Source organism: Sminthopsis crassicaudata, chromosome 2, assembly GCF_048593235.1.
Source record: "Sminthopsis crassicaudata isolate SCR6 chromosome 2, ASM4859323v1, whole genome shotgun sequence".
NCBI lineage: Eukaryota > Metazoa > Chordata > Mammalia > Dasyuromorphia > Dasyuridae > Sminthopsis > Sminthopsis crassicaudata.
In genome coordinates, this window is record NC_133618.1 from 382,269,716 (window position 1) to 382,294,328 (window position 24,613).

At 33.3% G+C, this 24,613-nt stretch overlaps 1 protein-coding gene across 7 annotated transcripts in view; it reads right to left on the reverse strand.

Moving 5' to 3' along the window:
* Positions 1-24,613, reverse strand: part of VRK1 (VRK serine/threonine kinase 1) — a 120,885-nt gene that overhangs the window by 31,392 nt on the left and 64,880 nt on the right. For all 7 annotated transcript variants that reach the window (XR_012486618.1, XR_012486619.1, XR_012486620.1 and 4 more), the window contains 4 exons: positions 10,254-10,323; positions 9,717-9,804; positions 2,349-2,457; positions 2,154-2,246 (listed from right to left, as the gene is read on the reverse strand). Coding sequence is in view for 4 of the 7 variants with exons in the window: in XM_074291345.1 (XP_074147446.1) it covers positions 2,154-2,246; positions 2,349-2,457; positions 9,717-9,804; positions 10,254-10,323 (360 nt within the window). In the remaining 3 variants the exon portion in view is untranslated. The remainder of the gene's footprint in view (positions 1-2,153; positions 2,247-2,348; positions 2,458-9,716; positions 9,805-10,253; positions 10,324-24,613) is intronic.

The following is a 24,613-nucleotide window of genomic DNA, read 5'->3' on the forward strand; positions in this document are numbered from 1 at the left end:
AGATACTATTCCTTACTCATTTCAACAAACTAGCATTTTGTTAACATCTACTATAGACCAGATACAGTGCTAAGTTTTACAAAGATACATAGAGAATAAAACATGGATACTTTCAGGACTGGGAAAGGCTTTTTTGTAGGGATAGGATTTTAGCTAAGACTTAAAGATACTTGAAAATACATCAGAAGAGAGAGGCAAGGAAGACAGCTAGTGGAAGAACACTAAAGAGACCTGTGTCACTGAGTATACAGAGGGTAGGAGAGTTAAGAAGTCTAGAAAGGTAGGCATGGGCCAAATTATAAAGACCATTAAACATTAACATGTTTTATGTTCAATTCAAAAAGTGATAGGAATTCACAGGAGTTTCTTGGGTAAAAAGGGTGACATGGTCAAAACTATACTTTAGGAAGATCATTTTGACAGTTGAGCAGAACACAGATGGAAGTGGAAAGTGACCTGAGGGAGAGAAACTAACTAAAAGGCTAATATAATAATCCAGATATGAGATTATAAGGATCTGCAACAGAGAAATGACAGTGTCAGAGAGAGAAATAGGGGAGATGCAAAAAAGAGAGAGAGAGAGTGAAATCCAAACTGAGTAGTCTACTCATCCTAAAATAAGCTCCAATTCCCAAAGACCAAGTATTATCTTTAAATTACTTTGGAAAATCACTCCAAAGGTATCTACAAACTAAACCCATTGATGGTCTTGGTCTTGAGCATGTTTTGAAGCTGAAAGCCAATCACAACTGTGGAAAGTCTGTTTGGATATGTAATTCTGGCCAATTAGCATAGGCTGAACTCCTTATCTAGAATGCCTCTGCCTCTTGAAATACCAGCTTGCCTTCAAGAATCACCTCCAGAATCACTTTTTTTTTCTGTATGAAGCTTTTCACGATTTCCCAGCTGCTACTGCCTTCCCATCCAAGTAGACCTGGCATCTGCTTTTTGTATTTTGTTTTTAATAATACACATGGTGGCTCTCCCATTAGAATGAAATTTTCATGAAGACATGGATTGCTTTGTTTTTGTCTTGGTATTTTCCACCTCTTAGAACAGTACCACATTATCAGTCTATAAATAATAAATGTTTTTGTAACTGATTGTGATCTTCATTATCTAAAAACATTGGAGGGGGATAGGAGACACCATTCATATCTCAGGACTTGTTATACTACTGGCTGTACTTTATTCCTGCAATAACTCATAGTCTTCCATAACGTCCCCAGAATATGTTTGAGTCGTGTGGGTTGTTTACAGCTTTTAGTGGCACAGAGGTAATGTGCATCACACAATTATTCATTTAGATAGTATTAGGTGCTAAATATTGCTAAATAAATGGATATAGAAGATCTTGGATGCCTTTGGGAATTAATGAAGTAAAGAAGAATAATCGATAAAGACAGTCAAAATACAAATGTTCTCTTAGATCAACTAAGAAACTATAATAAATCTTTATATATTAGTATACATTTCTACAGTTGAAAATTCTTCCTCTCTCTAAGTCTACAATGCTACTTTTATCAAGTATATAAGAACATAGATGTAAGTGAGAAATTTATCTACACCTCACTACTCTGTCAACTATATCACAAGTATAGTAATATTAGTTTTTATTCTTTCCTTAAAAAGTTAAAAATTGTGGAGGCAAAGAAAGAGACCATGAAAATACACATTTGAATTCTAGACACTAAAGAGTATAAAAAACTAGACAGCTGAGATATTTCTGTAAAACAACTGATTTGAATAATCAACATGTTAAAGACCAAATTTTCCAAGTAAGAGAAGACTTACATTTGATGGATTTCTTGAACAAAGGAAATGAAAAAGTGACAAAGCAGACAGGCAAACATAATTCATTGGTGCACTATATAATTTTAAGCTTCCACCCCCAAATAGCTATTTGAAATTCATTTTGTATTCGCAAGCACTCTTCCTGAACATTATTTAGGGCAAAATAGCCAACTTGATAAAGTGTCAGCAAATTGCATCAAAAATATAGAATGCTAACTAGATAAAAGTGTCAAGTAGAAATATTATTATTACTATATCCACTTCTAAAAAGTTAAACTTCTGCTGGGGTTCAAAAGTTCAAAGTAACTTGATTTGGTGAATAGGTCTCAAATAGAAAAGAATTAAAGTTATAAAACTACCTGGTCAGGATTCTTGTAGCTCAGAAGAAGATTTGAGGCTTTGATATCTCCATGTACATATTCATGCTCATGGATATATTCCAGAATATCCAGCTAAAAAAGTCAACAAATAGAAATTAATGTAATACTAATTCCAACCAGCAGAGGACATGTACTGAACTTAAAAGTAGCTTATTCCATATTAGAAACACTTACTATTCTTAAGCTTAGCAGCAAAACACTTTTCCGTGAAAATCTTTTGGCATTAGCTTCATACAACTTCTGAAGATCACTCCCAAAGCGATCCATTACCATAAACCTATAACTAAAGCAAACAAAAAGTCAACAGAAGAAACACAATTTATTGAACTACTCTTGCAATTAAGAGCCTGTACCTCTTTAAGGAAAAAGTTCTTAATAAAATATCCTAAACACAAATGTCTGAAAAACAAGTTTTCTACTTGAAATTAACATACTATTTCAACTTCCCTTTTAAATTTTTGCCTCAAAATAGCCTGACCAAGGGTTAGTAGGATATTTACCCACTTGAGAGAATCCTGTATATTCAACATCAAATGGATTCACACTGATGAACAAAACATTAACTTTTTCCCTTTTGCGGAGTCACTATTACTCCTATTATAGGATTATTTTCAGGTAATGGCTATTTTAAAAGATTTTTTTTCTTTACTTCACAGCTGCTAGATTTTTGTACTACATCAGAAGATGTCAAAAATTTAATGTCTAGATTCAATGTGGTATTTTCAACAAAAGGACAAAATAGTCAACTTGATAAAGTGTCAGCAATTTGTATCAAAAATATAGAATGCTGTTGTTTGCTCTTTTAGGGAGGAGAGGAGTAAGAGAAACTCAAAAATCTTTCAAAAATTAATGTTGAACATAGAGAAGAGCTAATCCAATTCCAATTGATCAATGATGGACAGAATCAGCTACATCCAGAAAAGGAACAGTGGGAAATGAGTGTAAACTGTGAGCATTGGGTTTTTTTTGTTTTGTTTTGTTTCTCTTCCCAGATTATTTTTACCTTCCGAATACAATCCTTCCTTTGCAACAACAACAAAATTCGGTTCTGCACATATATATTGTGCCTAGGATATACTATAAGATATTTAATATGTATGGGAATGCCTGCCATCTAGGGGAAGGGGTGGAGGAAAGGAAGGGAAAAACTCGGAACAGAAGGGAGTACAAGGGATAATGTTGGAAAAAAAAAAAAAAAAAATTTACCTATACATATGTACTGTCAAAGAAAATGTTATAATTATAAAAATTAATTTAAAAAATTATTGTTGAAAACCTTCTTATAATTGGAAAACCAATGTACTGCTAAAAATAAAAAAGTTAAAAATATAGAATACTAACTAGTTAAGTTTCCACTACATATTAAACAAATGTCTTGTAAAATTAAACTGAGTTATAAACACATTTCTTGTTTTTACTCTGACTATCCCTTTTACCTTCTGTATTTTTCAGAATACTTAATATTCAGGATACAGTGGAAAAATCACTAGATTTGGAGTCAGAGGACCTGTTTTCAAATATCAGGTCTGCTAGTTATTATGTATGTGACTTTCGCATTTTTCTGGCTTTATTTAAAAAAAAAAAACTAAAGAGCTTTGTTTTTTTAAATAATTTGTAAAATAAAGGAGCTGGAACAGAATTAAGCTGAAAAAGAGGCAGAGATTTAAGTTTAGTATAAGCCAAGAATTTGATATAACTGATAAAAACTAATGCAAGCTTAAGCTACAGTTAATAATTCCATCCAAAGTAATGTAAAACTTCTTTTGAAAATATGGCTTCTCAATAATCACCCTTCTTGATCTCTCTACAGAATGAGACTGTTGACTACCTTGGCCTCTCTTGGCCTTTCTGGTTGTTTTGAGTTTTCTTGGGGTTTTTGTTTTGTTTTTCATTTTTTGCAGGGAAGTGTAGGATATGTTCTCACTTGATTCTTATCCCCCTTGTCTTTCTACTGCTTCTCAATCTCCTTTGCTGAATCTTCATTCAAGTCATGCCCAAGGCTCTTATTTTATATTAGCTTTCCTTGCTTTTTCTCTCTCTATATACTATCATTTTATTTTAGCTACTTCTTCCTTACTCAAATTTAAATCAACATTTTTTTTTAACTAAATACTCCTTGTATTTCACTTGTATACTCATCATGGATTATTCCTTAATTTATTTACATATCTGTCATATCTCAATTACCATGGGTTTAGTTACCATTTCTAGGCAGATGACTTCCAAAATCCATATATTCAAGCTTCATCTCTTTCCTTAGGCCTATTCTACCAACTATCTATTGTAATTTGTCTCCAAATTTGATCCCTATTAGAAAGAAATCAATAGGCACATAGTTCTAATGTATATAATTATTTGAAAAGTATGCATGTATATTTTTGTGCTAATAATTTTACATACTATTAAACCTAAGCAAAAATCAGACATTAAAAAGAATGAGATAAAGATGAAATAATATTTTATTCAAAAGTCGAGAAGGAGTCACTAGAGTTTATTAAATAGAAGAATAATATGGTCAGAGCTGAGCTTTAAGAAAAGTATTTGGTAGCTGTGTAGAAGATGGATTGGAAAGCATGAGGCTTAAAGATGGAAGACCAACTAGGAAGAGACTACAATTAGTTTAGATAAGAGAAAATGTGGACAAAACACAAAAGTTCACGCTGTATAAGTAGCAAGAAAAAGAATAAAATGTGTAGTTTTTACACTTTTTATTCTTTTCTTGCTACTTTTTACACCTTTCATGTATTGTCTCCCTCAACAAAATTTAAGAGCATTAAGGTCAGAAATTATTTCATTTTTTTCTGTATTCCTAACAAATAGCATACTACTAAGCTGTTTTTTCTTACCTTTTAATTTTTCATGTGTCCAGTAGTTTTTATTTCGTTTTATCCCTGTTGAGTATATATTTATAACAATACCCTAATCTTTCTAATTTGCTTGTTCTAATCTTCCTTCTTAAGATTTGGAATTCAGAAAAGTCAACTAACTTATAACATTGTGTAACTGAGCATAGTCTGTGTACCTAAGGCATTTTGGCTATAAATAAAGTATATGAACTTTACTGCAGAGACTTTGGGGAAAAACTACTTTGGCTGCTCAGAGACTTTCCCCCTACTTACTCAAATTTAAGTCAAAAAAATTTACTAGACATTCCTTGTATCTCACTTGTGTACTTATGGATTATTCTGCATTGTAATTATTTACACATCTGTCATACCTCAAGACAATGACCTTCACGAAGACAAAGAATGTATCTTCAACTGGGTATTTCCAGCAATGTTCCTCCCAAATACCCATATACTATAAAAATTTAATATTTAATGAATTTAATCAAGAATTCACAAAATAAATAAAAAATCTTTCATGAGAAAGGCTTTAGAAAATAGCATTTGAGTTATAATGGAACCAAGGGACTTCTGAGAAATAGAAGCAGGGAAAGAGTGAATTCCAGACATGAGTGAAAAGCAAGGCATGGAAACAGGAGACGGGACTGACATAGAGAGACAGGAGATTTCCCTAGTGATAAGAACAAGGAATCCAGTTTGGTTGAATCATAGAATACATAAAAAGAGATAATATACAAGGTTAAAAAAAAAAATGGAATCATGGACTTAAATGACAAAGGAGTATAATTTTATTTTAACAATAATGGAAGGTCATCAGCGCTCATTAAATAAGGAGATAACATGGTCAGGACTATGTTTTAGGAAAACTACTTTGGCATGGATAGAAGAAATTTAAGACAGGGAAAGTAATTAAGAAGTATTCTCACAGTCTAGGTGAGAACATGAACAACAGCATGAACAAGTGTGGTGAGTATGAGAGTAGAGAAAGGACAATGGGGAGGATGTGACGGTAGAAGCAATTAAGATTTGCCAATTCATTACACTGTAAGCCTGTGATGTTAAAAATGACAACAAATTTTTGAATATGATTGGAAGGATAATGGACCGCTGAATAAGAAGAGGGAAGTTTAGGAGAAAGATAGGATCTAAGGAAAAGGAAAGAGGAATATGTTGAGTTTGATATGTCTACAGAACATTATTTTGAACTGTCCAACAGATAACTGATATTATGGGACTAGAGCTAGGGAGAGAGAATAGGACTGGACACACAGCACTGGAAGTCTTCTGCATAGAAATGATAAGCGATGGTAGAAATCACCAAATAACAAAGAAGAGAGAAGGAGCTCTGGGACAAAGTCTTGAGATAAACTCAAGATTATAGAAGAGGACATAAATGATGGTAAAAAGAAGTGGAAAAACAGCATTTTGTCATAGGAAAAAAAATAGAGCAGTATCATGAAAAATCAGAGAGGAAAATATTCCAAAAAATATAGTTGTCAATAGCACCAAATGCTGCAAGGAGATTAAGAAGACACCATCAGATTAAGCAATTAAGAAATAACTGGGGGAAGGGGGGGGGAAAGGAGGGAGAAAGGAAGGAGAGAGGGAAAGAGAGAGGAAGAGGGGGGGAGGGAGGGAATGAGGGAGGAATGGAGAGAGGGGGAGAGGAGGAGGAGCTTATAGTTCATCTCTGAACTCCATCTAGCTGAACTGATAAAATGTGGATTTCAACCATAATTATTACTCAAATGGATTTCAATAAGCTGAATGTTCCTTCATGTAATGTAGATAATTTATCCATGTCTATTCATTTTGTACAACAATCTACAAAATTTACCACATCCAATATATTAGAGGTGAGGCCAGCTCATTTTTCTCCAGATACAGCAAGAGTACTGGTGGAACTCTCAGGCTGTCTATCTATATTCTCTTACTCATACCATATAACCAAGCTATCTCCTATTGCTACCACACTTGACATCTTTTATTCTTGCTTTTTTTCAAGGTCTCTTTTTTTCTTTACCCTTCTAAGTTAAAATTTTTTTCATTATGAATTTAACAAACATCAACAAATGTGAACATGTCAATACACAAAGAACAGAAAAAGACTGTACATGAAACTGTAAATTAGTACTATATAAAGTTTGGTCTTTTTAAGTATATACTACCTATAACATAATATTCAACACTGCCTGACTTGTCTGTGTATCCTTCTGGAAATCTTTCTGCTTTCTCCTATTTTTCATGTTTCAATGATGCTTTTTTTTTTCCTCCATTGCAATCCTTATTCTTTTATTTCATTTCCTTTCATTTCCACTCTATTTTTCATAACTCATTTCCCATCAAAAAAATAAAACAAAATCACCCCCTTGTAACAAGTAGTTCTATCCACATTCTATCAGTTCAGCTAGATGGAGTTCAGAGATGAACTATAAGTATAGTCTCACAAAACAAAGTCACACTTTGGCTATCTCTGAAAATGCATGACTCATTCTACACCTCTAATATGTCAGCTCTCTGCTAAGAGAAGGGAAGCATGCTTCATCAATAATTAGTGAAATTATAATTGGTCTCTGAAAATTTTTGTGTGTCAAAAGTTGTTTTCATTTGCATTATTATAGTCATTATATAAATGGTTTTCCTGGATCTCCCAATTTCACTCATATCAGATCATACAACTCCTACTATGTTGTACTGCATTTGTACCTTTAATTATATCTTATAATGCAATAATATTCTATTATATTTTGTCATTATTCAACTGACTAGCACATGAATTTGTTTTGAGGTTTTTTTTGCTACAACAAAGTTGCTACAATTGCTTTTTTGTACACATAAATCCTATGCTTTCTTCAGTCTCATTTGGAGTATATATCTACTAGTGGTATGCATAGGTTAGGTACTTTTTGAGTATATATTCTAGAATGACAAACAATTCACAGCTCTACCAACTGTGCATTAATGTACCACTCCTCCCATAACTACACTAGCAATTGCAATTTGTCATTTCTACCAATCTGATAGGTTTGGAATGAAATCACAGAGATGTTAAAATTTATAACATTACTTTTAATGATTTTGTAAGTATTTTTTACAGAGTTGTTGACAGCATACATTTCTTCTTTTGAAAAATGGCTATGAATAGCCTTTGACCACATAACTATTGGGGAATGACTCTTTTTCAATATCTTTTTATAAATACAGAATTGCAATATGCTTCCAAATAGCATCATTAATCAACAAATGTTTACTAGGCATTTACCATGTACTAAAAACACTGTTAGACACAGCAGAAGTACAAGTACATTGTAATAGTAGTAATAAATCCTTATAAAATAAATATAAAGTTAATACATACATTTACAATCAAGATACTATATTGAGAAGGCATCAATAACTAGATTTAGACCAAGAAAGGCTTCATAAAGAAGATGGTACTTGATTTGTATTTCAAGAAAGTCGGCCTTTATAAAGCTGATTATGATGTGCAGGAATATATTTCAGGCACATGGATGATCAGTATCCAGACACAAGAGATATGCAATGTCATATGTCAATAAGAGAGAAAAATCTAATTTGGCTAGGTCAGAGAGTGCCAGACCAGTTTTGTCCAATAATGTTGGAAAGATAGGTTAGACCGAATTATAAAGGACTTTAAAAGCTAAATACAGGAGGGCACCTAGGTGATTCAGTGGAAAGAGCACCAGTCAGGAGAACCTAAGTTCAAATCTGGTCTCAGACACTTAATACTTCCTAGTTGTGTGAGCCTGGACAAGTCACTTAACCCCAATTGCCTTAGCAAAAAAAAAAAAAAAAAAAAAAAAAAAAAAAAAAAGATAAATACAGGAGTCATGTTACTCTACAGGCAAAAGGAAATCCCTGGCATTATCTAAGAAGAAAAATGATATATACTGTCAGCAATGTGAAGGATGGACTATAATGACAAGACTTGAACTGAAGCAAGACCTATTAGAACATTACTTCAATAAACTAGATGAAAGATGATCACAGTTCAAACTAAGGTGACAGCTCTGTGAGTAGAGAAAAAAAGATCAAATGTTAAAAATATTGTGGAGAAATACTGGATACAGAGGAGGAGGAAGTAAGGAATCAAGGCTAATAATACAAAAGTTACAAAGCTGGGAATATTTTTCAGACTGCTGAATTCTAAATCTTAGAGATATAAAACCTATAGATTATTGGTATTTAAAAGATGGTCTTTGTTTCTCACCTATAAAATAATGATTATACATAATATAATGATAATATATAAGCATATATATTAATTATATGAATAATATATCACACATAGTGAATAGAGTCTGGGCCTGGAGTCAAAGAGAATATTTATGTTTATGAGCTCAAATCTATTCACAGACATTTACTAGCTGTGTGACCCTGAGCAAGTCACTTATCTCCATTTCCCTTAGTTCATCATCTATAAAATGAGCTGGAGAAGGAAATGAGGCAATATCTTTGCCCCCCAAAAAATTACAAATGGGGTAACAAAGAGACAGACACAACTGAAATGATTGAACAACAAAATAATGTAACATAATATCCTATGTGTAAAGTCAGATAGTCATTAAACTTGTCTATCACCTATTACCTATCATACTAAATCATAGTTGGGATCTATTGTTTTAAAAAATTAGTCATTAAAAAGTTTCACAAATACTATGATACTTATCTTTACCTGTTTCCATTTTTGTCATGCAGTCCAGTACCCCAATATTTAGGAACACCCAGGTACTTCAGTTTATGGGAACGAATCCACTTTTGAACTATAAGTTAAAAAACAAAAATTTGTTTTATATAAATGTAAATAAAAGCTTCTTACCAAAAAATTTATAAAGCCATATCAAACTATTTGTTAAGAAGTCAACAGTCAAGAAAATAAAGATTGAGAATTAATTACTCTTCTGAAGTTAACTTAATATCCAGGAGTTTTGGGGGAAAAAATTTATATGTATCCCCAGCAAAGGCCACTTTGGCTAGATCACAAAGTATGGAGGGGGAGTAATAGAAAATGAGACTAGGAAGGTAGGTTGAGGTCAAGTTGTGTAAGTCATTAAGAGCTAAACAGAAAATTTTATTTGATCCTAGAAGTAATAAAAAAATGTTAAGATAAATGTTTTATAACAAAGTAAGATAAAGTCTGGGTTCAGGTAATATAGATAGAACTGACATATGAAAAGAAAATTCACATTAAAATATGTAATAAATATCTTACTTAGCTCTGGTTTCGCAGCTCTCTGGTAGAACTTTAATTCTGTAAAAAGAGGTCCGTTGTCGCTCGGTTCCTTAAAATACAAATTATTTAAAATTAGTTCTACTATTTTAAGTTGAGATTTTCTCTATTAAAAATAAGAAAATTTATTCTAACTTTGACTTATCTAACATAAAAGTAATATACATTGGTAATTAACCTTATCCTCATAACAAGATTAAATCCAACATAGCAGAAACTTATTTAAATGTGTTAAGAATATTCTGAGTCTTACTTTTCCCATAACTCCTATTTTTACAAGGCATAAAATGGGTAAAATCAGTTAAGTGGGCTCAGTCTTTTAGTAAGTTTTTATTTTTTTTAATTATTTATTCATTTTTTGTTTTTACAACATTTATTTCCCAGTTCATTTCTCAGTTTTTTATTTCCCATATCTATCCATGAAAATACTCTAGCAATTAAGAAAAAGAATAAAAAGCAGTTAAGAAAAACCGACATTATACTGTCCCAATTTGACAATATATGAAATATTATATACCAATAATTTATCACTTTTGTGAGATTATTAAATCCTGATCAGTAAAATCTCATTTCATTCAATTTCAGTTTTATTGTCATTATGTAATTTTCCTACTTTTGCTCCTTCATTCTGGAGCCATACATATAAGTTTGCCTACGCTTCAACAAAAGTCTTTGGTTTCCTCAATTTTGACAATGCAGCAATATTCCATTACATTTTCTAATTAAAGAGCATTTGAATCATATTTTATTTTAAACTGACTTTGACATTAATTTTAATCTGAAGAGAGGTCAACAACTATATAAATGCCAACTGTTGGACTGATCTAGTATATCAGACAAAATTTCACTCTTATATTCATTATACAATAATAGAATTGAATGGAAATTTCAGGCCCATCTAGTCATACCTAACCAATTTCCCTCATGCATTCTAATGAAGAGAAAATACATATCATTTTGTAAGATAAATAGAATAGACAGAAAGTAACCATAAGCCAAAGTTTGGTCTCAAAGAAGAAAGATTAGAATACAATAGTTTGAAGATTGCATTATCTTTTCTTTTTAAATACCGGGAAAGATAATTATCCTTCCTCAGTTTCCTAATCCCAACTTCTTTAAAAGATAAGTCACAATAGGCTCAAAATCACATCTGGCAGTTCACTCTGTACCTTTGAATATAGTTAATCTAGAACTAGTGACTAGAAATAATCAAGGACAGAGAGATGATCTCTCATTATCCCTCTCCTTTTCTTGAGTATCAATAATTATACCCTTTTTCATTCTGTCTTCTTGTCCAAAGTTGATTCTCTTTAACAGAGACAACAAACAAAAAGTAATCGATGATTTTGTCAAATATAACAGCTAATGATGTATTTGTCTACTATTCAAAGTTAAAGGGCACATCCCTCCTTTTCTATTATTAACTGATAAACTGTTTTCAGGAAATGTGTTTGTTTTTTTGTTTTTTTTAATCATTTTGATGGGAGTTGAGGTTCCTTTAAGATTCCTTTCTAATTGCCCAACCCATGGCTGACCTTGATTCACAAATCCTAGTCAAAGGCACCATATGAATATCCCGGACAGCCCCACTATCAGCTCAGCTTTCCCCAGCCCTCACCTGATCTGAGCTAACTGAAAAGCCCGCCAAGAACTTGGAACTGCCCACAAGCTTTTGGGTATAAAAGAGGTGAGCCGGAACTCCCTCTTTGCAGGAGTCCTCCCGCCAAAACATGGTATCCTTCTGACCACGTAAGGGTTCCTGCCCGCCCAGTGGCCACCTCTGGCCCTGGCATCTTTCTAACTGAGCTTTACTTCTAAATTTCTACAATAAACCTTTTATTTATCAATCTAGGTTTTTGGGCCTGTAAATTCATTTACAGGGGACACTGTGCCTCATGGGATTATCTTACTATCTATGTGCCAAGAAATGGGGTTCCCCCTTTCCTTTCCCTCATTAATTTTTTGCTTGAGTTGAGTACTGGGAATATTTACTGTGTCCACATAAAATATAACCTAATTCTTTAAAAATCTGAAAAGCAATGCCTTCTCTTTATTATCTATTCTCATATAGATATACTGAACAGAGTACCTAAACCACTTTGATTTTTTCTTATTTATCAATAAAGCAAAAAAAGAAAGAAAAAAGAAGAAAAAAAAAGCTTTGTTTACCTTAGTTTTCTTCAATAATCTCACTTCAATCTAAATTTTGGCACATCTGAAATCTTTTAAACATTGGACCATACTTTTGTATTTATTTTGCTACTTGACCATTCAGGAATAGTCTACTTTTTTTTTTTTTTTTTTTTTTTGGTTAGTTTATCCCTTTGTCTTTTTTTTCTTTTAACTTTCTGTTTATTCTGCCCCTAGCCAACACCAAAAAGAAAAAATTAACAAATCTATAAATATACACAATAGAACAACCAAAAAAAAAAAAAAACAACAACAACAACAACCCACAAATGAGCTTAGTAAAAGCTCTTGGTTTTGAGTGAGGACTCATCACTTTATAAAAACTGCTGGAAAAACTGGATAGTAGTATAGCAGGAATTAGGTTCAGACCAACACATTTCAACACATACCAAAATAAATTCCAAATGGACATATGACTTAGATATAAAAGGTCATGCATCATAAACAAATCAGAGGAGTAAGAAATTTTCTTTCAGTCATATGGGCAGATTTCTGAGGTCAGAGCCAACACGTCAGAGTCGAGAAAGCACTGCAGAAGATCTCTCCCAATATTCCCCTCCAAACAACCTTACAATAATGCTTTATATCAAATTCTGTAATGGAAAAGCCAAGTAAACCCCAAGGTGAGTCATTTCTCAAGCCCAAATCAATTTATGAGGTCGGAAAGATATCTGTAACACTGGGACAATTACCTAGTAAAGAGTTCACATATCAGCAACATCACACTTGGAAGTGGCTGCAACAATCAACAGTAGAAGCAGCAGCTTCCAAAACAGCCAAAAGTAAGGGGTTCTAGTAATTATTCAGAAAGCAACAACAGCAGATCACTGTGCTAGCAATGAGTGAAGAACACAATGCTATTTGGCCACCCATTACCTAAAACAAATTTTAAGTCAAGAACAAAGCCCATACCTGGAGAGTTAGTGACCACACCTCTTCCCAAACAACATATTGGAAGCATTCCAAATCCCCAGAACTATGTAAGGAATATAGCCTATCTTTAATATGAAGTTCAAAATCAATAGATTAGAAAAATGGGCAAACAATTTTTTTTTAAAAATTCACTATAAAAATTACTATGATGATAGAGAAGATCAAGATACAAAATCAGAAGACAATGATGTCAAAATATCTACTAACAAATTCTCACAGAAAAAAAAAAAAAGTGAATTAAAAACACACCCAAGATGAATTTCTGGAAGAGCTCAAACACAATCCCAATACTGGAGGAAAATCTTTGTAACAAACTTTTCTAAGTCTCATTTCCAACATAAATAAAGGAATTGATTTAAATTTGTAGAAATGAGATATTCCCCAATTTATCAAAGGATATTAATTGGAAGCTTAAAAAGTCAAGTTCTCAACAACCATAAGAAAAATTTTTTCCAAATAACTAATGAAGAAAAATGCAAGTTAAAACTATTCTGAGTTTCCACTTTACTACTCTCAGATAGGCAAAGAAATAAAGGAAAAGGTGACAGTTGTTCATGGGACTGAGGATGACAAGCACACTAAGCAACTCTAAATTATGCTGACAAAGTCATGAAAAACAGCACATACTCTTTTAACTCAATACCACTGTTAGACCAATACCATCAACACTACCAATACCCCATACTCCAGAACAAAGAGAATAGAAAAAGAGGAAAAGGAAAAATATATACATATTTCTAATAACAGTTTTTTTCCCAGTGGCAAAGAAATTTAGTGGAAAACTAAAAGGGCTAAATAAATTGTAGTATATGAAATAATGTTGCACCACAAGAAATAAGAAACAAGATGCACATAATGAACATTTTTAGAAATTGTACTGACCTAATAGAAGAACAGAATCACTACATTAATCTATATAAGAACGTTGTAAAAACAACTTTTAAAAATGTAGTAACTGATTAATGAAATAACTAACCACAATTTCAGAACACCAATGCTGAAATATGCTATCCCCCTCCCTACAGAAATATAATGAAGTATACATCAAATATAATAAATAATTCTTTAGGCTTACAGCATAGTGGACAGACAATTCCCTCACCCTCCATCCCACAGAACTCTAGGTTGTCTCCTACAGAATCAGCTTGTAAGGCCTTGAAAGATTTAAAATGCAGTCAGCCAGAAAAACTAAGGGCTGCAGTTAGAGAGAACACTGGAAAAAATTCAAAAGATTTATTAATTATACTAACTCCCACACAGTTTTTCTGTGGGAGATTAGATTAAAAGAAAAGAGGAAAAGTCATTATGATATTTTTTTCCTGTGGTTCAAAAACTGGACAAGTTGGGGCTACAGGAATAAAGCTATATAATTAAAGATGAAGAACCACTAAAAGCAGATTCTGGAAGTTTTGAGATGAATCATTAAGAAGTTTGGCAATTAGTCATTTTAATTCTGCAGGAGAAAATTCCTTAGACTTTGGGGTAATTCCAGGAACTCAATTCTTCTGAAACATCTTCTTCCCCTCCCCCCCCCCGCTGGGTTAAGTGACTTGCCCAGGGTCACACAGCTAGGAAGTGTTAAGTGTCTAAGATCAGATTTGAACCTGGGTCCTCCTGAATTCAAGGCTGGTGCTCTATCCACTGCACCACCTAGTTGCCCCTTTCTGAAACATCTTAGTAATTTTCAATGTTATACTACATAGAATTTACTTTAAGGAAAAATAAAAATTAAATAGTATAAAAGTGTTAAAAGTAACTTACAAAATTAATAGTTTCATCATTGTTCAAGGGCAGCGAAGGAAAGTTGGCTGGTAGAAAGCACAGAAATAAAGTGAAGGGGAAAAAAATTAGGTAATAGCTATGTCTTGTAGCTTCTTTAATTCTTTAATTTCCTATTTTGTCCCCAAGTCTACTTTTTTATCTTCTTTTGTAAAGGGCTGAAACTCTTGAGTTAATGCATTGAGGTCAGAACAATCCAGCACCAAAGGCTAATTACCGATTGGACAATGCTCTATAAGAATATGCTTTGAAAATGTCCCTTCCCACTATCCTGTGCTGGCCCAATCATTTGGTCTATACAGAGAATTGTAGGAGGAACTAGGGGATGGAATAAGACTAGCCAGGGTCACTTCTGGGCAGGAGATGAAGAGATGAGGTTGTGGAGATCCTGCATCCATCCCCTTGACTTCTACCACTAAAGACCAAGAATAAAGACTTTTGCTTATCCTGACTCCGGCTGATTCTCAGGTATCCAGGGTACTAAAGCGGTAATCACATTCTTTACCATATCATAGCATTTACCATAATTATGGTAAATGCTAAAAAAGGGAAAATACCTCAGAAAGCATTGAGAGATTCTCTCTACACCCTGATCTCTCAGCATATACCCCCAAAAGGCCCTAAAAAACCAAGTTAATGTTTGGACCTTACCTCTTAAACCTTTTAGCCAAATTTGTGTTCTCCAGGCAGGACTCAATCAAATTTCAGATGCCCTCTCAGGAAGAATAGCAGCCCATAACTGTCCCACATTCCTTGGACACAGTCTATGCTCAATTCCAGTCAATTATCCTTGAGAACTATTGAGGCAAGACAACTCTATCCCCTGTCAGCCAGAAGTAGATACAGAAGAATAATACCCAATAATAATTTGAGTAATTATTGGGTTACCCAAATGATTTGAGAGACCAAATAGCACAAGCAGCTTGGAAGCAATCCATACTCTGTTGTACCTTTATGTGGATGCACAATAATCTACAAATAAAAAGTCATGCATAATCTCTCTATCCACTTTAATCTTGGAGATAGGAAATATGAGTCTGAATTAGGGTGACAAATTAAGTCAGGTGAGTAAAAAACATGAGAGTATCTAGTAACCAGGAAGAAAAAAATTTACTAACAAATAGGGAAAACAAAACTGAAGATCAGAGATAATGGATGCTGGCCCTGATGAGGTGAACTTCTTTAGAAGCTGAAATAAAAGACAAGAGAATGGAAAAAGATGTCAAAGATTTGGTGAAATGAAGAGAGGGGAAAAAAGGGAACAAGGCAAAATGGTCTCAATTTTTCTCAGTAAAGTATGAGGTTTTTAGCTGAGATAATGAAGTACATAGAATAATGCTATGTCTTAAAGAAAGAGAAAGTATGAAACATTCACTGTGGCTAATGGATTTAAAAAAAAAAATTCAATTTTTGAAGGTCTCAGATACTTCCTAGCTGGGTGAATCAAGGCAAATCTCTCAATTCTGTTTGCCTAAGTTTCTTCATCTGTAAAAATGAGCTGGGGAAGGCCAAAAAAAAAAAAACCCAACTCCAATTGGGGTCATAAAGAGTTAAATATAATTGAACATCAACAAAAGGAGGATTCACTTGCTACAGTGAAAGCAGTTAAGATGTATAGAGGAGCAGGTCAGCAAATTTGCATGAATTTACTAGTCTACATAGCAGTATATGAGTAGGGTTCCAGGAAATAGAAAGTAGAAGTAAACTAGCATTAAGATATGGCAAATTATGAACAGTGACAGGACAAATGCAAAAATGGAAAGGATTTGAGAATAAATGAGACAGCATAGAACTGAACTGGCTCGCTAAAGAATTTAAAATATGAATGGACCAACCTATTTTGACATCTTCCCAGAATCCACCCCCATTTTATTTTTTTCTAAACATCATTTGTGAAGGAGAATTTGGAACTAAAAATTAATTAAAAACTAAATATTCTGTTAAATTTGGGTTTGGCTGATAGAAAGTCTTGAAAAGCTGCAAGTTTGTTTAATGTCCATTTTTTTCTCATATAAAATTATAGATGATTTTGATGGATATGATATTTTTGGCCACAGACCTAGTTTTTGCTGTGGTCTTTTATTGTGGTTGCTGATAAGTCTTGCATAATTCTAATTCATATATATGAATTGTGTTTTTCTTGTTTCTTGAAAAATTTACTTTTTGATCTGGGGGTTTTAAAATTTGGCATATTCCTATGTATTTTCCACAAAGGATCTCTTTGAGGTGATCTCTATAGCTATAGATATCTCTGTAGCTATTCTATTTTCCCCTCATGTTTTATCATTCCAGGACAATTTTCTAGGATTATTTCCTATATTATTGTATCAAGGTTCTCTTTTTGATCACAACTTTTAATAGTGCAGTATCAAAGCCAATTTTTGGCAAGAGCATTTTTAAGGAACTCAACATGGACAAATTCTTTAAACACGTACAAATTGTGTATATTTTTTCTACATGATTAAAGTATACTTTATGTTTAAGATTTACATCAACAATAGGATTAGCTCAAAAGAAAGACTGGCAGAATAAAGGTAAAACTAGTAATCATGTTAAACGAACAAACACAGTGCAGAGAAAGAATAGACACGGGGGGGGGGGGGGGGGGGGGGGGGGAGGGGAGGGGGGAAGGGCTCAGAGTTCCAAAAACTTACATTGGGAGTGTACACACACACACACACACACACACACACACACACACACACACACACACACACACACCATTAAGGTTATAGCACCCTCCAAAATATATAAAGAAATAAGATGGGAGGGATAGGTAGATGGAGAAGCAAAGAGTGAGGGATTAAGACAAGGGAGGGATCTCTTGGGGGGAGGGAGGGGAGAAGATTAATTAATAGTTAGCCAAGTTATGGAACAGAATTTAATTAAAGAGTCAGCAGAGATAGGAAAGATGTGTGTGTATGTGGGGTATGTGTGGGTGTGAGCTTGTGTGTGTGTGTGTGTGTGTGTGTGTGTGTGTGTGTGTGTGTGTGTGTGTGTGTGTGTGTATATATATACACACACATATGTATACATAAATATATCTTTTCTTAACTGTAGCTTGTTTGGAAGTGGGAGTGGAATGAAGGAAGGGAAAAAGAATAAAGTAAATAAGGTAAACATCAGAGAACAAATTTACAAGGAAATGTGTACATGTGTCTATATATATGTATGTACATATCTATATATGCATATATATAAATATATCCTTTCTTAATTATAGCCTGCTTGGAGGTGAGGGGAGAGGGGGAGAAAGAATAAACAAAGTATCCAGCAGAGAACAAAAGAACAATTTACAAAGAAGTAAAGAAAAAATAGACATTCATGAATATAATTTCTTGATCACCGTGATAATCAATTTCCCATAACTTTTTGTTAGTTTTTTTAAGCTTTTTATTTTCAAAATATATTAACAGATAATTTTTCAAAGTTGATTCTTGTATAGCTTTGTGTTTCAAATTTTCCCCTCCTTCCCCACCACCCCCTCCCCTAGATGGCAAGTAATCTAATATATGTTACACACATTAAACTATATGTTAAACAAATTATATGTTAAATAATGTTAAATCCAATATGTGTAAATATATTTATACAATTCTCTTGCTGCACAAGAAAATGAGTAAGAAAACAAAATACAAACAACAACAAAAAAAGTGAGAATGTTAAATGTTGTGATCCACATTCAGTTCCCACAGTCCTCTCTCTGGATGTAGATGCCTCTCTTTGTCACAAGATCATTGGAATTGGCATCAGTTATCTCACTGTTAAAAAGAGTCATGTTGATCAGAATTGATCGTCCTATAATAATTGATGTTGCCAAGTACAATGATCTCCTGGTTCTGTCCACTTCAGTATCAGTTCATGTAGTCTTTCCAGGTTTTTCTGAAATCAGCCTGCTCGTCATTTCTTATAGATCAACAATATTTTATCACATTCAGATGCCATAACTTGTTCAGCCATTCTCCAATTGATGAGCATTCATCAACTCAGTTTCCAGTTTCTAGCCAGTATAAAAAGGACTGCCACAAACATTTTTGCACATGTGAGTCCCCTTCCCTCCTTTAAGATCTCTTTGGGAGTATTTTTTTTTTCATATGACTGGAAATGGTTTTAATTTCTTCATCTGAAAATTGTTCATATTCTTTGACCATTTATCAATTGGAGAATGGCTTGAATACTTAAATGTAGAGAATTGAGTCAATTCTCTACATATTTTTGAAATGAAGCCTTTATCCCTTAAGTACAAAAATGTTTTCTCAATTTATTGCTTCCCTTCTGATTTTGTCTGCATTAGTGCTGTTTGTACAGAATCTTTTTAACTTATTATAATCAAAATTATCTATTTCAGTTCTTTTTTCCCATAATTTCTAAGATCATCCCCAATCTTCACAAATCTACAAGATCTTTGAAGGTAACAATTTACTTCCATGCAAAAATCTAATACAGCAACTCATAATAGCTTTGTAAGATTATATATCACCTCTTCTATCAGTGATACACACGTGTGTACATATGTATATTATTAATACAGAGGTGAAATTAAGTTTGTAGTGGTCCTTTTGGTACTTCAAAAATACCTTAGCTTCCTGAGAAGAGGATTATATAAAGGATGCACTCTATATTATATTCTGCTCCATACCAATTAATATTAAGAGCTATTATTCTGATGCCTGTATTCTCAAAAGAGACTATAAAATTTGTGCAAACAAGCAGTATCTCCTCATGTTACCAAAAAATGGTTAATGATTTTCTTAGTCATATAACAAAAGTAGGATAATAATTTGTATTTGTCTCCTAGTTCACAGTGGCATACTTAGCCATTCATACCTTTAAATTATTTTTCATTTACATTAATTTGAAAAATAGATCATTGTAATTTGTAAACAGATCATTCCTTTTCAATATTTAATATCTGAATATTTTTTTTAAAACCTTTAGACTACAATATTCTATCAAATATTGGTAGGAATACTGCCATCAACAAAACAATGTTCCCACAGGTTTTCTTTTTTTAATCATCCTAAAAAGAATTTTATAAGCTCTCTTAAAGAGAATTACCAAGGAACTTTTAGTCAAAATCATTTATAGAAGAATTAATTCTGTAATACTTCGTCATATCTCTCCCATTTTTGTTGGTAATTATTCTTTACATTGTAAGCTGCTATTTAATTTTTCAGGGGATTGTCCTTCTTTCGCTAAATAGACCATAAACTCCTTGAGAGGAAGGGTCATTTTATATTTCATGAGTTAGAATTTCTCAGGAAGCATCAGAAAATAAAAGCAGGTTGTATTTATTCATTGCAATTTATAGCACAGTAAGTTGAAAATTTTATTTCTACAAATGTTGATTTCATCGATTTTTAAAATAACTTTTTAGACAAAAAAATTTAATACCTATCTCATATATTTGGCTTTTTTGGGGGGAGGGGGTCTATTCTTCAATGTTGTATCAACTTCTTAAGATTGTTCATCCTTTCATCTTCTCTCCCTCCTGTCCCAGCTTTCCTAGATATTTGTATTAACTCCGTTGTTATATGCCTTCTCTCTGTACTTTGCTTTAATTTTAATGACCCTTTTTTGGTGACTTCTATGTAAAAAAAAAAAGAAATGCCTAAAAATTTACTTTATTAATCTTTGGCATTACAAACTGAATTAGCACTGTTTGTAGTACTAAATTCAAAACTGGTTATCAGTATTTACCAGTGATAAATTAAAGATAATTTAAATGTGAGGATAAAGCTTAGTATACAATAATAATCAGTTCTACTTTTAAAATGCCCTTTAAAAAAAAAAATGGAAATGTGTAACAATTCAATTAAAAAATGTTTATCAAGTTACTATTATGTGCCAAGTTCTAAGTTCCAGAACTGAGTACTGTTACTCAGTACTGAGTACTAGAGACACTACCCCTATCCCCCAAAAAAATTAGCACCTGTCTTCAAATAGCTTGGGGAAATAATACTTGGGGAATAAAATATGAAAACATTTTTTTTAAATAAAGGTAATTTGATCAAGCCATTTTCCAATTGATAAATGGTCAAAGGATATGAACAGACAATTTTCAAATGATGAAATTGAAACTATTTCCACTCATATGAAAGTGTTCCAAATCACTATTGATCAGAGAACTGCAAATTAAAACAACTCTGAGATACCACTACACAGATTGGCTAAGATGACAGGAACAAATAATGATGAATGTTGGAGGGGATGTGGGAAAACTGGGACACTAATGCATTGTTGGTGGAGTTGTGAATTAATCCAACCATTCTGGAGAGCAATCTGGAATTATGCCCCAAAAGTCATCAAACTGTGCATACCCTTTGATCCAGCAGTGCTACTACTGGGATTATATCCCAAAGAAATACTAGAGAAGGCAAAGGGACCTGTATGTGCCAAAATGTTTGTGGCAGTCCTTTTTGTAGTGGTTAGAAACTGGAAAGTGAATGGATGCCCATCAATGGAGAATGGCTGGGTAAATTGTGGTACATGAATATTATAGAATATTATTGTTCTGTAAGAAATGACCAGCAGGAGGAATACAGAGAGGGTTGGAGAGACTTACATGAACTGATGCTGAGTGAAATGAGCAGAACCAGGAGATCATTATTCACTTCAACAATAATACTGTATGAGGATGTATTCTGATGGAAGTGGATATCTTTGACAAAGAGAAGATCTAATTCAGTTTCAATTGATCAATGATGGACAGAATCAGCTACACCCAAAGAAGGAACACTGGGAAATGAGTATAAACTGTTTGCATTTTTGTTTTTCTTCCTAGGTTATTTTTACCTTCCGAATCCAATTCTTCCTGGGCAACAAGAAATTCAGTTCTGCACACATATATATTGTATCTAGGATATACTATGACATATTTAACATATATAAGACTGCCTGCCATCTAGGGGAAGGGATGGAGGGAAGGAAGGGAAAAATCGGAACAGAAGTGAGTGCAAGGAATAATGTTGTAAAAAATTACCTGCGCATATGTACTGTCAAAAAAAAAAGTTATAATTATAAAATAAATTAAATTAAAATTTAAAAAATAAAAATAAAGGTAATCTGAGAAGGGAGCAACCACTAACAACTAAAGGGGAAAAAAAGGCTTCCCAAGGGAGGTGGTTGCTAAGCTAAAATTTAAAAGAAGCTAAGAAATTTTAACAGACAAATATGAAAAATGAATAAATTACCAGATATGGAGCACAGAGGCAGGAACCAGGTTGACAATTTCATTGTCATGGCTATTACATAAAGAATAATATGAAATAAATCTGGAAAGCTAGGCTGTAGTCAAATTTTAAAGACCTTTAAATGACAAGTTGAATAGTTTGTGTTTTATCTATAGCCAGTTGATTCCCAAGAAGAGGAAATGGGAGTGCCTCACAGGATGGTACTCGGAGCTAGGAAACCACAATAAGAAAATCTCAACAAGAGCTTTTAGAAAATATAAGGATTATATAGAAGTATTTGTGTGTATATAGAAGGAACTGGGGGGAATAAAGAGGAAGGAGTAAAAAAAGGTTGCTGTGCATAGATATTTAGAAGTTTCCCTATAGGCCCCTAAAAAAGGAAAAGGTATGTGTTTACAACCTGTCAGCATTATGTTGAACACTGGTGATATAAAGAAAAGCAATTAAAAAAATAAAAAAAAGTCAGCTCTCAAAAAGCTAACCATAACAAATGAAGAGGAAACAGCACGCTAACTACTCTGTAAAAGTAAGATACATACAGGACTACCTGGAGACAAACTGAACACTAAGATTTAAGAGGACACTTAGGCTTCTTGAAGAAGATAAGACTTTAGCTAAAACTTGAAGGAAGCCAGGAGGAAGAGAGAAGGAGTGTGAATTCCAGTCATGGGGTAAAGAGATATATTATCTCAGTGGTCCTCAAACTTTTTAAATAGGGGGCCAATTCACTGTCCCTCAGACTGTTGAAGGGCCAGACTACAGTAAAAACAAAATTCACACTCTCTGTCTCAGCCCCTAGCCCATTTGCCATAACCCGGTGGACCGCATAAACGTCCTCAGCAGACCGAATCTGGGCTGCGGACCCTAGTTTGAGAACTCCTCTATTATCTTGTGCAATAAACAGAAAGGAAGTGTCATTGCATCCTGGACTATCAGGAGGGGAATAAGAGAAGACTGGGAAAGTAAGAAGGAATCAGGTTATGACAACCTTTAAAAGCCTTATATTTGATCCTAGAAGTAACATGCAGCCACTAGATCAAAAATATCATTTAGGTAAAAAAGGAAGAAGAAAAACAAGCATTTGAAAATTATTCTGGTTCAATTCTTTTCTCTAAGCTTCTTCACATTGCTTTCTAACTGGCTAGTTGGATTGCCTGTATTTGGCATACCTCCTTTTAGTGCCTAATGCTAATTCATTATTTTCTTGTTTGGTTTAAGTATTCACATAGTCTCTACCTAAGGCTGTGAAATCTATTCCTTTTCCAGGTAGGAGCTTATAAAAGCATCTTATATTTTTGGGAATTTAGAAATGAAAATAACCATTGAAAGAAATCATATCTCCAACTTAACTTTATAGACTGAGAAAGTATGATCCATGAAAAGTTGACCAAATTCAGAAAAGCAGCAAGCATGCACAGGATTTAAATCCAGGTCTTATAACTCTCCATGTGTTGGTCTTTGCCAATGATTAACTGAAAGTCATAGTAACTACACTTTTGTAAATGTCACATAATGGATTTATCTTGACAGGCAAAATAAATGGGGAAAAAATTACATAACTTAAGAAAAATTTGTAGTTAAATATAGATAATAGGGCTAGGAGTCTAAAATGAGTTCACTGGCATGAGGGAAATCACCTCCCTCATGAGGAAATTCATCCACCTATGCAGATTGGCTCTTTCCCTGTAACTTATCAGAGAGCTGCCTAAAGTTCAGAAAGATTAAAAGATTTGCAAATCACTGAGTCACATATTAAGTAGTTATCACTAGTGGAATATATGCTAAGGTACTCCTGATGTGAGATCTGCTCTTTACCCACAACACTACCTTTCTAATTTGGATAATACCAACCCCCAAATTATACCATCACCTTTTGTTCTCCCAGTTACTAGCATATTTTTTAGGCACAATCAAATTTTGAAAAATTTGAAAATGCAGTTTACCCAAGTAGTAATAATATCAATAAGTTCATGGCAAAAGCAGAGGTGGAACTCACTTAGTTCACTGTATCATGGTGCCTCAGGTATAAACTAATATCTATCTGTAATTGGTAGTTCCATGGAAAAAAAGTTTTCAGACTCATGTTTGATTTTCCTCATGAGTGATGATATGAATTTTCAAATCATATTTCATAATTTTTAGTACGGAAGATGCATTTCATACAACTTTATTTCTAAATGGCAGCCAAATGCATTCAGATTGTATCACTGAAAAATATCACATTTTAATGATTTTCCCCCCCTATTG